This window comes from Vulpes vulpes, chromosome 16 (assembly GCF_048418805.1).
Source record: "Vulpes vulpes isolate BD-2025 chromosome 16, VulVul3, whole genome shotgun sequence".
Classification (NCBI taxonomy): Eukaryota; Metazoa; Chordata; class Mammalia; order Carnivora; family Canidae; genus Vulpes; species Vulpes vulpes.
The window spans coordinates 7,915,889-7,931,457 of record NC_132795.1 but is presented as its reverse complement, the minus strand read 5'-3'; the positions used below and the strand labels follow the sequence as shown (position 1 = coordinate 7,931,457).

Sequence of the window (15,569 nt, the reverse complement as noted above, 5' to 3'; positions counted from 1 at the left end):
TGTCTCAGTTGTCTCAAAGCTGTGACAAGAGTAAGTGGTCGAAGCTGGGGCTTGAAACCAGGGGGTTGGACTCCAGCCGACTCTAAAAGCCATAACTCCTGGAAGCAGAGAGTCCACCCAGAGCCCTGCTGGAACAGACGGGAAAGGGCAAAGGAAGCAGACGAATAGGATGTAAGAGTGCAGTGAGCACACAGGTTGTTCATAACCTCAGCAAAGTGGCCTCAATCAGGGAGGTTTTCTTTCTTTTTTAAAAGGTTTTATTCATTTATTCATGAGAAACACAGAGAGAGGCAGAGACACAGGCAGAGGGAGAAGCAGGCTCCGTGCAGGGAGCCTGATGTGGGACTCGATCCCAGGACCCCAGGATCACGCCCTGAGCTGAAGACAGATGCTCAAACGCTGAGCCACCCAGGCGTCCCCAGGAGAGGTTTTCAAGAAGTTTCCTTTTAGGGAACTGACAGGCCCTAGGGGAGCAAGTTTGGAGGCTGCACATGGAAACAGGGAGGAGGGCCTGGCTCGATGAGCCGAGCAAGGAGCCCCCGGGAATGCAGCGTGGATGCTGCCGGCCTAGGCCTTGCAGGTCCCCACCATCTGACTCCCACTAGGGCAGGACGTGCCCCTGGAAGAGCTGAGAAAGCAGGGCCAGGACACAGCTGCATGGATGCGGACACTAGCCAACAGGGGGCGCTGGGGACCAGGCAAATCATAAATCGCATTGTCCACAAGCTTGAGCACGTCCCTTTGGATAACCGGATAACCGGAGATTTAAATATCCCTTTGGATAGCTGTCATAAAACAAGAGCCATGGGGCAACCCCGGTGGCTCCGCGGTTTGAGCACCGCCTTGGGCCCAGGGCCTGACCCTGGAGACCCGGGATCGAGTCCCACATCGGGCTCCCTGCATGGAGCCTGCTTCTCCCTCTGCCTATATGCCTCTGCCACTCTCTCTGTGTCTCTCATGAATAAATAAATAAAATCTTAAAAAAAAAAAAAAGAACCAGATGCTCCCTAGTCTCACGATCTAATACACGTTCCTGGAATATGGTTTCAAATCTTCCCACGAGTTGAGCAGATTTCAACCCGCAGCCACTTCAGTGAAGAGGTTGTGACTTGAAGTCTGGGCTCAATAGTGAATGGCCAAGAAACAACTCGTGAGAGCTTCTTGGTGCAAAAAGGTGATTTTATAGTAACTCAGGGCAGGAGCCTTGGGCAGAAGAGCTGCACCTGGCAGCCTGAGAGGTGGCTCTTAGACATTTGAGGCCTGTGGAGGGAGCGGCGGGGGAGATAACGTAGGTCTCCAAGGAATCCCCCTCTGCTGGAGGCTGGAGGCAGGGTCTTCTAGGACCTTCAAGATTTAACGATTGTCAAGGTGACGTCGCTTTTAGCCTTTGATGAAATATCCACATGAAGCTGGGAAGGCAGCTGTGAACTCCTCAAGGAGCGTCACGCTCTGCACGTCTCAGGGGTCGATGGGTGGGCTGCAGGCCGTAAGGTTTCATTTACACGACTTTTTTCTTTCTTCTCGTTAAAGTGAAACCCGTGCAAGCGAGGAGTGCAGAAGAGATGGAGGAGAGAAACTAAAGCCCAAGTGGAAACTCTGCAGCCAGGTCTCCGCTTCCCAAGAAGGCAGTGTCCAGGTAGGCTGGTGTTCCACAGTTAGCCCACAGTTAGCCCCTTCTTTGAGCCAAGCCTTGGGGTAGCACTGGAAATAAAAGGGGCCAACGGTAACTGTCTTACAGTCGTGGGATATAGGCATGTGGCAGCCCGGAAATGCACCGCTTGGGCCTTGGGGAACGTAATTATTAATTGCCGTCTCAGCTCAGGAGCTGCCCTTTATCTGCTATTCCCATATTCTCTCTCTCTCTCTCTCTCTCTCTTTTTTAAAGTAATCTCTATGCCCAATGTGGGGCTCAAACTCACCACTCTGAGATCAAGACTTGCATGCTCTATCAACTAAGCCGGCCAGGTGCCCCTGTTCCCATATTCTTTATAGTTCTCCTTACTTCCCACTAGCCAGTCTCTCATTACTCCCATCCCCTGTGCTAGCTAGCTCACAGATACCTATTCCAGGTAAGAATTGGCCATTCTTGGGATGCCTGGGGGGCTCAGCGGTTGAGCATCTGCCTTCAGCCCAGGGTGTGATCCTGGAGCCCCGGGATCAAGTCCCACGTCGGGCTCCCTGCATGGAGCCTGCTTCTCCTTCTGCCTGTGTCTCTGCCTCTATCTCTCTGTGTCTCTCATGAATAAATAAATAAAATCTTAAAAAAAAAAAAAGAAACAAAGTCTGATCCATAGGCACAGAATCCCACACAACAGCATCCAATCAGGTGACTCACTTCCCAGTTAAAGGTGGGAGAGTGGGTCCCTGACCGTGAAACCATTGATTGTATCTCACACACTGTGCTTCTAGAAGCAGCCAGCCTCACAAAGGACTAGGACAACCAATGCACACATGACGTGCCAGCAAGCTTCTGAAAGGATGGAGTACCATCTTTCAGGAGGCATTTCCCCAAAGGCTTTGGGACCATTTCTGGGAACCAATGAGTGGCAGAGGGAGTGGTTCTACTTACCACTTCCCATCCGTTTCTGGATTCTGCAGCACTGGAAGTCATGGTCCCAAAGGAGGCAACCCTCGCCAGGGGACACAGTAAGGTCCCACTGTGCTACGAACTGTGGTCGATCCCAGGGCACATTGGCCTGCTGTATTCAGGCACTAGCTGGTGAAAAAAAAGGAGTTGCCCTCACCAGCAGGAGGAGCAGAGCCACTTTTGTACAGTGAGGACAAGGAGTGCACATGTGGAACCCAGAGAACCTTCCAGGTGTCTCCTGGGACCCCTCTGCCCCCCACTGTGAAGGCTCACATGCAACAAATCTGGCCTAAGAAGAGATCTCTTTGCTGCAAGCTGAGATGCTTCCTGCCTACTCCTGTCCTTTTCTCTCTTTTACAACCGTCAGCCTGGCTCCACAGTCTGAAGGCTGCTGCTGACTTCCTGGGCTCCCTGCCCTCCACCTTCTGCAGGCACATTCCCCAAGTCTCATGCACACCGCATGCCATCTTGCCACCTGCTTCCCAGAGGACAACTAGCACAGGCCATGAATGAAAAGAGCAGTGTGTGCGGGGAGAGAGAACATCCACAAAGGTCGTCTTCTCAACAAACTCTTTTAACACGATTGATGATTAGAATTGTTTTTTTCCTCTAGATGTTTTTTTCTTTCTGTTATGCGCCTTTTGCACCATGATCTAAAGGGGTGCACCCCTTTAGGGCACCTAGAAGATTTGGGAGGTTTAAATTTGTGTGTGGCTTGATTCATGTTTCTCTCTCTTGCTCTTGTAAGCTCTGTGGGGGCAAGGTCCGTGGTTTTTTTTTTTTTTTCTTCCCAGTACCGCACACCCAATTCCTACCATAATGCTGAGCACACAGGGCCTCAAAATTATCGAGTGATTAAATTTATTCAGATATATTTAGTCCACAACAAAACTTAGTACATGTAGTAGCAAAAGAACATTCCTGACAGGACACTATCATGAAATGTGCAGAAGTCCTGGGGAGTAGACTTATGACTCTAGAATACAGATGATGATCAGCTGTCCAATAATTGGTCTAACGGGAAGATCTAATAAGATGCAGCTAAGTCTCATGCTATGAGGGGTGGCCTCCATGCCTTCGGTAGAAATAAACAAGTGACAACACTGGAGATTTATAGGGCTGCCTGCAGTCATCAGCATGAGGTAATCTGAAAAGCAAGCCCTGCCCTGTCTCTTCCATCTTCCACACCAACCTGCATTGGGGCTCGTCTGCTCTCTAACGTGGCTTGTGATTCTTAACAACTATGGTAATATCATGTCCAGAGGCCATTGTAACGTGTTGTCTAGAAGGAAAAGATTTCTGATCCTCCTCCACTAATAGCACGGACACCAAATGTACAGCTGAGTGTGTACTGTGACGCTGCACTTGGGCAAATCCAAGAGCGAGCGTCTCTTTAATGCTGCTCCGTAGGCATCTCCTTTGCCTCACCCTGGTCCTGGGCCTAGGTGGGAGCCTGGTAAAATGGCAGATTTGTGGGTCCCTTCCCAGAGAATAGGGAATTAGATACAGCTGTTGTCAACTTAATGATGGTTTGCTTCATGATATTTCAACTTTACCATGGTGTGAAAGTGGTAGGTTTTCAGTAGAAACTGTATTTCAAATTTTGAATTTATCCCAGGCTGGTGATAAGCAGGACACAGTCTCTCTCTCCCGATGTTGGGCAGTGGCAGACAGCCGTAGCTCCCAGTCAGCCACACACTCAAGGGGGAAAATAACCAAGACACTGACAACCCCTCTGCACCCATACGCTGTTCTGGTTTTCACTTTCAGCACAGAACTCAATAAATTACATGCGACAGTCAACACTTGAATACCACATAGTCTGCGTGAGATGATCTCCCCGAGTGTTCTGGGCATGTTTAAGGGAGACTAGGCTAAGCCACTGATGTTCACTAAGTTGGGTGTATTAATGCATTTTTGACTTGACAATATTATCAACTAACAATGGGTTTATCAGGAGATAACCCTTTAGGAGTCAAGGGAGATCTCTACGTTGCACTGAGAATTACTGATAAAGAAAAGAAAATATCTACTCGACGTTAAGAGGGAATAAGTCAATTGAAAGAGGTTTAATAAAAATGTACATAATTTATAAATGGCATTTCAGAAGTCAGAATCATTGCCCAAAAAAATCAGTTGAAAGCAGAATACTGAAGCCTAATACATGAAGCATGACATTTAACAATTGTTTTGCATACAAAAAAGAAACATGAAGAAAAGGGAATACTTTATATTGGAACTTAAGACACAAATCAAGTACTACCAAGAAATACTACATATAACTTCATTTTTCTTTTGAATTAAGAGGCTTCATACGAAGTTGATTTCATGAACAAAACAAATCACACATTGATAATTACCATAAAGTTTTATGGATCCAAAAGCATGATATCTACTATGAAATATGAGTCACTGTATATCTTTAGTTTGAAGAATCATCATGATGCCACAATTTAGATTTACTTCCCACCTCTACAATTAAATACTAAAACCTTTTGGGAGATCATGATACCTGTATTATCAATTTGAAATTGTTTCATTTTTCAAATATCTTTCTTAGAAATAAAAGGCACAATCACAATGTATGCTAAGCACCATTCCTAAAAAAGAAATCTTTAATCACATGGTGTTGGTTGGGGCTTAAAAATGCACTTATTTTGGGAATAGTTTTTGCATAAGCATAATTTGATAACGTTAAAAAGGCAGATAGTGATTGCTGCATACAAATTATTAGCTCCTGTAAAGTACCAAGGTGCATTCTTGATATATTAAGGCATTTGGAGACAAGAGATACCTCTATAGTTCCCTTAGCTTAGAGCTTGCTTTTACTCTTGAAAGTATTCTTCAAATGTTTGACATAGGAAATGTCCCCTGCTCCATCAGGCCAGTTGTCATGATCTGTTAAGGAAGTGGAAAACTTCATGTCAAGCGCAAACCTATAACCCTCCTTAGTCCCCTTAGTTTCCAACAAACCCCCTTATATTCCCTGGCTTACCCCTTTTCTCAGCAAGAAAAAATAAATCATTAGGACAACTGGCAAAGGTCTTGAGAAAATCCCGGTTTTGAATCCCAGCCCTGCCATGCACTGGCTTTTTCAAATTTGGAGACGTTCCTCTTCCTGAGCCTGTTTCCTCATCGATTGCAGACACTCGTCTTCTAAAGTTGTGAAGATTAAACGTGACAGCCTATGTAGAGCACTTGGCTGCAGTCAGCCACTCAATACATACCACGTCCTTAGTAACCAGGATGACTTGAAAACCACATGTGTACTTTGTACCAGGCACACATAGTTGCCTGCCCAGCATCTAGTCCCTCATCCTCTCTTTCCAAGTAAGCTTCCACTTCTACTTGGGAATCCATGAGGTTCTGGAAAGTGGCCCCACTTAGATCACCAACTGAGCTAAGTCAATCAGGGCACGCCATCCCCCTGGCTGTGGTTACTGGGTGAGGGTGGCCACTCACATAAGCTGGTCCAAAACAGAGTAGGTCTCAGAACTCTGCTAGAAATGCTGTAACAAAGTCATTCCCCTCCCCTCTCTCTGTCCAGCTGCCTGTGAACAAAGAAGCATGGGGCTTTCAGGGTGGCAGGCAGCCATCCTGCAACCAGCAGAGTCCATCTTAAGATAAAGCCAACACTACAGAAAAGAAAAATTGTCCTGATGAGCTCAATGAGCAGATGATTCTGTTTGCTGTTCAGTGTTGTGGGCCAATAAATGCCTTTCCTGCTTAGGCCAGTGTGAGCTGCAGCTAAAAGCATCGTATCTGATACAGGGCTTTAAATGTGCATTACATTATCTAATTAAATACTCCCAACTGTTTACTCAGAAAATGCTGTAAGTGACCACACTTTGCAGAAAAGAAATCGGAAGCCTACAGAAATTAATTTTCCCAAGATCACACAGCTAGTAAGGGTCGAGTGGGGCTTCCACCCCAGGCCTTGTCACTCCAGAGCTGGCAATCTTAAAGAAAACACAGGACAGAAAGGCTCCCTATTTCCACTCGTTGTTTCGGGGAAGTATATTCTTGAAAAATTGCTGTAGGGATCCCTGGGTGGCGCAGTGGTTTAGTGCCTGCCTTCAGCCCAGGGCGTGATCCTGGAGTCCCGGGATTGAGTCCCACATCGGGCTCCCTGCATGGAGCCTGCTTCTCCCTCTGCCTATGTCTCTGCCTCTCTCTCTCTCTGTGTCTCTCATGAGCAAATAAATATAAAATCTTTAAAAAAAAAAAAAAGAGAGGTAGAAATAACTTTAAAAAAAAGAAAAATTGCTGCAGCTGATTTTGCCAAAAACTTAAAAAATAATTTTACGCTAATAAATACAGTGTTTTGGACATCTAGGAGGTGCAGTCTGTTAAGCTTCTGGCTCTTGGTTTCAGCTCAGGTCATGATCACAAGGTGGTGAGAGGGAGACCCCACATCCAGCTCTGAGCTCAGCATGGAGTCTGCTTGAGATTCTCTCTCCTGCCCCTCCTCCTGCGCTCACTCTCTCAACTAAATAAAATCTTAAAAAACAAAAGTGTTGGAATTACAAAAGAAAATTATTTCACTGGAGGCCTGGAGAAGCAGCCACCTGGGGTTACTTTCCCTTTCTAAAAGAAAAGTGACAAATACCCTCCCGCCCTGGCCACTTTAAATACTATCTGAAAACTACTGCATAACAGGTCGGCATTTCTGTTTTTCAAAACATGAGCCTTAAAACCACGATATCTTATGCACATTACCACACTGATGTTATTAGTAAAGAAATATAGATGGGAGGGGGAAATAATAAATAATGTTGAAGTCCCATACTAATCATTTATTAATGCAAAGAAGGTCTGAAGCCTTGAGTAGATTGTTAGTACTCTTCTGTGGAAGAGGAACCTAGGTCCCTGCTATGAAATTAAAATACACATGTGGGGTACCTGGGTGGCACAGTCAGTTCAGTGTCCGACTAGGCCCTTGGTTTCAGTTCAGGTCTGATGTCAGGATAGTGAGATCGAGCCCCTTGTCGGACTCCACACTCAGTACAGAGTCTGCTGGAGACTTTCTCTCCCTCTCCCTCTGCCCCTCTCCCCTGCATGTGCATGTACTCTCTCTCTCTCACCGAAATAAATAAATCTTAAAAAAAAATACACATGCATTACATCAGCTACATTTTAATTTGCTAGTAGCCACTTAACACTCTTTAGCAACAGTGAAAATACTTTTGAATTTTATATTTGTATGCAACATCTATATCTGGTCGAACCTTTTTTTTTTTAAGCTTTTATTTATTTATTCATAAGAGACACAGAGAGAGGGAGGCAGAGACACAGGCAGAGGGAGAAGCAGGCTCCCTGTGGGGAGCCCGATGTGGGACTCGACCCCAGGACCCCGGGATCATGCCCTGAGCCCAAGGCAGGTGCTCAACCACTAAGCCACCCAGGTGTCCCTGGTTGAGCCTTCTAAAACTACTGCTTTTGTATATTAAATATGGTTGAATACAGCAAAATCATATGGTCTCACTCAATATATGTATCCCAAAGATCACGTAAAATAGTACCGTGGACCCCACCCACCTAATAGGTCTGATTCTTCTGCTCAGATATACAAGCCACTTATTAAAGGAAAAAGAAGGAATTAAATCTTAAAAATACGGCAACCTTTTGCCTTTTCTATCTCCTCCTTATACATATATCATATCGAGTATATTTTTCAAGGTTAAAATTCCACCAACCTATGCACACACAGGCAATTTTAAAATATATAAAGCGATGTGCTACGATAAAAAATACTTAGATGTTTTCTTCGACTGGGAACATTTCCTTTAAAGATCCTATCAGGAAGATAAACATTTTGTACACTTTTGATGTGCCATGAGAGCCAACCCTAATCCTTTACACGTAACTGCTTAAGAAATTTTGAAAACCTGCACCTGCAAGGGCAGTTAGTGACGGCGCATCTCTTGAGGGCTCACCTGGTACGTCGAACATGTGCGTATACAGAGACTGGCCCCCGTCCACGTTCACCAACTGTCCAGTGATGAAGGAAGCTGCAGGGGACAGCAGGAAGCAGACCATCGAGGAGATCTGGAAACAGAAGCACACATGTGCGTACAGAAAAGCAGAGGCTCCCCACCGGGGGCTGCCTCCCCACCCAAGGAAACACATCTGGAAACACAACTGTAACATGAGTCCTGAAGTCGGTGTGCACCACAACCTGACAGCACATGGACAAATAAATGCCTTTTTCTATCTGAGAACCATTAAAAAACGTGACTAGCATGGCAGAAGGTGAAGGAACATTATAATTATAATATATAATATATTAATATATTAATAATAATATATTATTATAGAGGGTCAAATAAGCCACACAATGTGAATAAGCCAGGTGAACACATGGCTTGCTTCTTCCCAACAGCCCAGCTCCTCCCATCTATTGTTGCCCACCATAACCCACTTGTCCACACCATCCTGTGCCTTCTCTGTTCTTGTCCCTGAAATAGTCTGCGTGGTTACTCTGAATTGAGATGTGCTGTAAACACAAAATACACACTAGGTTTTGAAGACTTGGTATGGAGAGAAGAACACAAAGTCTACAGAAGAACATAAAATGATGTTTTAGATATACTGGATTGAGTAAAACCTTATTAATAATAATATATAATTATTTATATTATTATCTATTGTATATTAAATTACTATCACAATCTTCATTTCATTTCTTTTTACTTTTCTTAATGCGGATACTAGTTACCTTAGAATTACCGATATAACTACTACAGTATTTCTACTGGACAGCAGTAGTGCAGATAATTTTTTTAAAAAGATTTTATGTATTTATTCATGAGAGACACACAGATAGAGGCAGAGACACAGGCAGAGGAAGAAGCAGGCTCCATGCAGAGAGCCCGATGTGGGACTCGATCCCGGGACTCCAGAATCAGGCCCTGAGCCAAAGGTAGATGCTCAACTGCTGGGCCACCCATGCATCCCTAGTGCAGGGAATTAATCATTGAAAACTTCCCCCATCCCTGAGAAGGGGCAGATAGTTCTGAGCTATGATCAAAAGTAACCACCAGGACTGATTTGTATTAGCCTGTATGTATAATCAATCAATGACAACTCACCCCAAAAAGCTCCTTTCTGATGCCAGCCAAACAAGAACCCTCTCATCCCCATAACCATGACTTCCAGACCCCTAAAACCACACTTGCCCCCACCAAAAGAGAAAGAGTTCTAGTTTGCTCTGTTCAAGAGACTGTACCTGACCTGCAATAAATGTGGCTTTGTGCTGAATTTTGTTTGAAAGATTGACTGATGGCCTCCTGTATTTAGGATAAAAATAAGTACTTAATACATGTTCATAAAATGAAGGATCTTCATCCATCTCCTCCCTTAAAATGAAGGGATGTTGCATCACCCAGCTCCTGCTACAGCGTTTTGCCCACAGACCAGGCACCATTAAATGATACTGAACTGAACCGAAACCATGTGCTAGGTAAAAGATAAATATTCATGATGCCTGATTTACTTTGGGAGCTCAACGCGGAGCTAAACTGAACTAATACAATTTTTATAACTACCAAATTAACTAGGCACTATCGTACTATCTTCAGATAGGTTCTCCTTAACTTTCATTTTAACAAAATCCATTTGATGGATGGATTTGAGGCACCAAGCCATTCACAAGAGTTGTATCAATCAGTAAACATGATTAAAGGCTAGCAGTATCCTTTTTAGTATCCTGTGTTACCAAGTGGGAACTACACATTAGCTTTTCTGCTCCATAGCGAAGTCTAACAGTTGAACTAGTCACTCTCTTCATGAAATACCATTTTTAACTTGAAAGAATGACTATCATACTATGGTTATTCACACCGGGATACTTGAACCACCCTTGCAGCCCAGGAATAAATCCCACTTGGTCATGGTGAATAATCCTTTTAAAGTACTATTGGATCCTATTGGCTAGTATCTTGGTGAGAATTTTGACATCCGTGTTCATCAGGGATGTTGGTCCCTAATTCTCTTTTTTGATGGGGTCTTTGGTTTTGGGATCAAGGTATTGCTGGCCACATAGAAAGAATTTGGAAGTTTTCCTTCCATTTCTATTTTTTGAAACAGCTTCAGAAGAATAGGTATTAATTCTCCTTTAAATATTTGGTCAAATTCTCCTTGGAAGCCATCTGGCCCTGGACCCTTGTTGTTGGGAGGTTTTTGATGACTGCTTCAATTTTCTTGCTGGTTATGGGTCTGTTCAGGTTTTCTATTTTTCCTGTTTCAGTTTTGGTAGTTTATTTTATTTTTTTAGTTTTTTAGTTTTGGTAGTTTATACATCTCTAGGAATGCATCCATTTCTTCCAGATTGCCTGATTTGTTAGCATATCGTTGCTCATTATATGTTCTTAAAATTGTATTTTTTCACTGTTGGTCATGATTTGTCCTCTTTTATTCGTGATTTTATTTATTTGAGTTCTTTCTCTTTCCTTTTGGTAAGTCTGGCCAGGGGTTAATCAATCTTATTAATTCTTTCAAAGAACCATCTCCTAGTTTCATTGATCTGTTCTACTGTTCTTTTGGTTTCCATTTCATTGATTTCTACTCTAATCTTTATCAACTTTCTTCTCCTGCTGGGTTTAGGCTTATAGACATGGAGGCTAAAAAGCATCCTACTGGAAAATGAATGGGTCAAGCAGGAAATTAAAGAAGAATTTTAAAAATTCATGGTAACAAATGGAAATAAAAACACAACTGTTCAAAACCTTTGGGATGCAGCAAAGGCAGTCCTAAGAGGGAAGGATATAGCAATACAAACCTTTCTCAAGGACAAGAAAGGTCTTAAATACACTTCCTAACCTTATACCTAAAGGAGCTGGAGAAAAACAGCAAATAAAACCTAAACCCAGATAGGCTGGCAGCAGACCCATCCGCAGAGACCTGGTAGGCCAGAAAGGACTGCCATGATATATTCAGGGTGCTAAAGGAGAAAAACATGCAGCCAAGAATGATTTATCCAGCAAGGCTTGTCATTCAAAATAGGAGAGATAAAGAGTTCCAGGAGAAACAGAAACTAAAAGAATTTGTGGTTACTGAACCAGCCCTGCAAGAAATATTAAAGAGGATCCTTTAAACAAAAAGAGAGCCCAAAAGTAATATAGACCAGAAAGGAACAGAGACAATATACAGAAATAGTGACCTTGCAGGTAATACAATGGCACTAAATTCATATACATAAGGCTGCTGCCAGCCTTATGTTTCTACCCTTGTAGGTTACGGACCTCTTGTTGCAAGGGGCTTTCAGGATTTTCTCTTTGTCTCTGAGATTTGCAAGATTCACTACTATAGGTCAAGGTGCTGACCTATTTTTATTGATTTTGAGGTAGGTTCTCTGTGCCTCCTGGACTTGAATGCCCGTTTCCTTCCCCAGATTAGGGAAATTCTCAACTATAATTTGCTCAAATATACCTTCTGCCCCTCTTTTTCTTTCCTCTTCCTCTGAGATCTCAATTATTCTAATATTATTTTGCTTTATGGTATCACTTATCTCTTGAATTCTCCCTTTGTGATCCAGTAGTTGTTTATCTTTTTCTCAGCTTCTTTATTCTCTATCATTCAATATCACTAGTTCATGATATCTTCTATATCTAATTCTTTCTTCTTATTTATCCTAGCAGTTAGAGCCTCCACTTATTGCATCTCATTAATAGCCTTTTATATTTTGACTTGATTAGATTTTAATTCTTTTATTTCTCCATAAAGGGATTCTCTAGTGCCTTCTATGCTTTTTTCAAGCACAGATAGTATTTTTTTTTAAGATTTTATTTATTTGGGGATCCCTGGGTGGCGCAGCGGTTTAGCGCCTGCCTTTGGCCCAGGGCGCGATCCTGAAGACCCGGGATCGAATCCCACGTCGGGCTCCCGGTGCATGGAGCCTGCTTCTCCCTCTGCCTGTGTCTCTGCCTCTCTCTCTCTCTGTGTGACTATCATAAATAAATAAAAATTTATTTAAAAAAAAAAAAAAAAGATTTTATTTATTTGTTTATGAGAGACACACAGAGAGAGGCAGAGACATGGGCATAGGGAGAAGCAGGCTCCCCATAGGGAGCCTGATGCAGGACTCAATTCCCAGACCCCGGGATCATGCCCTGAGCCAAAGGCAGATGCTCAACCACTGAGCCATCCAGGCGTCCCCACATAGTATCTTTATGACGATTATTCTGAACTCTAACTCTGACATCCTACTTATATCTATATTGATTAGGTCCCTGGCAGTCAGTACTCCCTCTTGTTCTCTTTTTTTAGGTGAGTTTTTCCATTTTGTCATTCTTGTAGAAACCGGTTGCTTTTCTATTTGTAGAATTGCAGCAGTTCTCTTTTAGATCTCCAGCTGAGTTCACAGGTGTTCAGGACGATTTGATAGTTATCTAGCTGAATTCCTGGGACCAGACAAAACGAACTCCTCTGCCATCTTGGACTCCTCCCAAATGTGATCTTTTGATATTGTATAATGGATTGTGTGTCAACATCTAGAAGATTTCCATAACTTGGTGGACCAGTGTTTCCCAAAAAAAGAGCAATAACTGATATCACAAAATCATCTGTGGGTGAGAGATCTAATCAAAGTGCAAAGAAAGCCCAATGGATTTTAATGTAACTGATTACAAAAGGTTCACTGACATGGTTTGATATCCTCCTACATTGCAACCTTATCTTTAAGAAACAGCCACTTGGGATCCCTGGGTGGCTCAGCGGTTTGGCGCCTGCCTTTGGCCCAGGGCGCAATCCTGGAGACCAGGGATCTAATCCCACGTTGGGCTCCCGGTGCATGGAGCCTGCTTCTCCCTCTGCCTCTGTCTCTGCCTCTCTCTCTCTCTCTGACTATCATAAATAAATAAAAATTAAAAAAAAACAACAAAACACAGATTAAAAAAAAAAAAAAGAAACAGCCACTTGTCAAACATCAAAGAATATCCACAATCATCTAAAAAGATTGCTAAAACACTCCTCCCTTTTCCAATTGTACATGTACATGAAGCTGGATTTTCTTCATATGCTTTAAACAGAACAACATATAGCAATATATGAAATGCAGACTCAGATGTGCGAGTCCAGTTTTATTCTGTTAAGCCATACATTAAAGTGACTTAAAAAGTGTAAAGCAAATGCAAAAAGATGGCTTTCTTTTGCTTTTCAAAATACAGCCATTTTTAATTAAAAATATTTATTCTTTAAAAAAAAATTTAGGGATGCCTTGTGTGGCTCAGCAGTTGAGTGTCTGCGTTCAGCCCAGGGTGTGATCCTGGGGTCCTGGGATCAAGTCCTACATTGGGCTCCCTGCATGGAGCCTGCTTCTCTCTCTGCCTGTGTCTCTGGCTCTCTCTCTGTGTCTCTCATGAATAAATAAATAAAATCTTCAAAAAAAAATTTAAATAAATAAATCTTAAAAAATAAAAAAACAGGGGCTGCCTGGGTGGTTCAGTGGTTGAGTGTCTGCCTTTGGCTCACTTGGACAGTCCCACATTAGGCTCCCCATGGGGAGCCTGCTTTTCCCTCTGCCTATGTGTCTGCCTCTATCTCTGTGTCTCTCATGAATAAATGAATAAAGTATTTTTTAAAATTAAAAAAATAAAAAAATATTATTTATTTTAACATGTAATGCCTTTATTACTATGATCTTAAATGAACAGATAAATATTTCTTACTTCTCAGTTTTGATTTCTGAACAGTAAATAGAGATAATATAGTTCACGTACACAAAAGGAGTGTTCTGTCCAAAATAAAAATTTGATCATATCATTCCCTTGATTAAAATCCTTTAAAACCCCTCTCGGTTTTCAGAATAGAAATCTAAGCATCTTGCTTAAAATGGCCCATCAAATGTCTGATTTAACTATATCTTCTAAAAACATATTTTGCAAAACTATTTTACTTTAGGAATTCTAGAAGTTACCCCTCACACAAGAGTGCATATCTGTGTTCAAGGATGTTCACTGCAGATATACTACAATATTGAAAATATGGAATCTAAATGTGCAACAATGGAGTCTAATTAAACGTAACATGGTATATCCGTAGCAAGTTGGAAAAGTACATGCAGTAGAATCCCATTTTGTAACAAAGTCAATAAACACAGGTATTTTGGGGTATGCATAGTAAATTTATGGGAAGAAATACATCAAAATAACAATGAAAGCTCGTTTAGAAATTAGAAAACATTTTCTTTTAAGAGTTTTACGGTTTTGCTTTTACATTTAGCACGTTAATATATTTGAAAATTGTTTTGTATGTGATATGAAATAGGAGGCCTAATTTATTTCTAATTAAACAGCCAATTGCCGTAAGTCGTATGCTATCCTAACTTCACAGATTTGAAATGCTACTTTTGCTGTATAAACTCATATATACATGGTACTGATATAGGTGTGCATTCTGTTCCACTAAAATCTATTCTAGTGCCAGCACCAGATATCCTAAGTAAGTACAGCATTATAATATGTTCTAATATTGCAAAGGTCAAATCCCATTATTCTTTTTCAAAACATTTTTTTGGTTTTTGCATTAATATTTTTCTAGACCAACTTTAGAATCTGTGTGTTTAATTCCAGTACAATACTAAATGTGTGCATTAATTTAGGGAAACTAGATTTTATTTATTTTTATTTTTTATTATTTTTTAATTGAAGCACAGTTAACACACGATGTTACGTTAGTTCCAGGTGTACAACATAGTATTTCACAACTCTGTGATGCTACCCTCAGCACAAGGGTAGCTACCCTCTGTCACCAAAGGGAAACTTGATTTTAATAAAATTGATTCTCTCCATTGAGGAATATGACATGTCTCTCTATGTATTCTTGTTTTCCTGTTCTTCAGGAATAAATTTCATGTCAGTGAGAGCTAAGCTTATGTCAAGTATTTCCATTTTTATTATTGTTGTAGAAAAGATAGCCTTTTTTTCATTGTATTTTAAGACTAATATTGCTGGCCTTTAAGAAAACTTCTGATTTCTACATACTT

At 41.9% G+C, this 15,569-nt stretch overlaps 1 protein-coding gene across 1 annotated transcript in view; it reads right to left on the bottom strand.

The window, feature by feature from the left end:
* Nucleotides 1–4,641: 4,641 nt before the first annotated feature.
* PECR (peroxisomal trans-2-enoyl-CoA reductase) overlaps nt 4,642–15,569 on the bottom strand; it is a 31,855-nt gene continuing 20,927 nt past the window's right edge. The window contains exons 7-8 of the mRNA XM_026002032.2: nt 8,524–8,635; nt 4,642–5,485 (exon numbers count right to left, since the gene is read on the bottom strand). Coding sequence (XP_025857817.2) covers nt 5,400–5,485; nt 8,524–8,635 — 198 coding nt within the window. The 3' untranslated portion in view covers nt 4,642–5,399. The remainder of the gene's footprint in view (nt 5,486–8,523; nt 8,636–15,569) is intronic.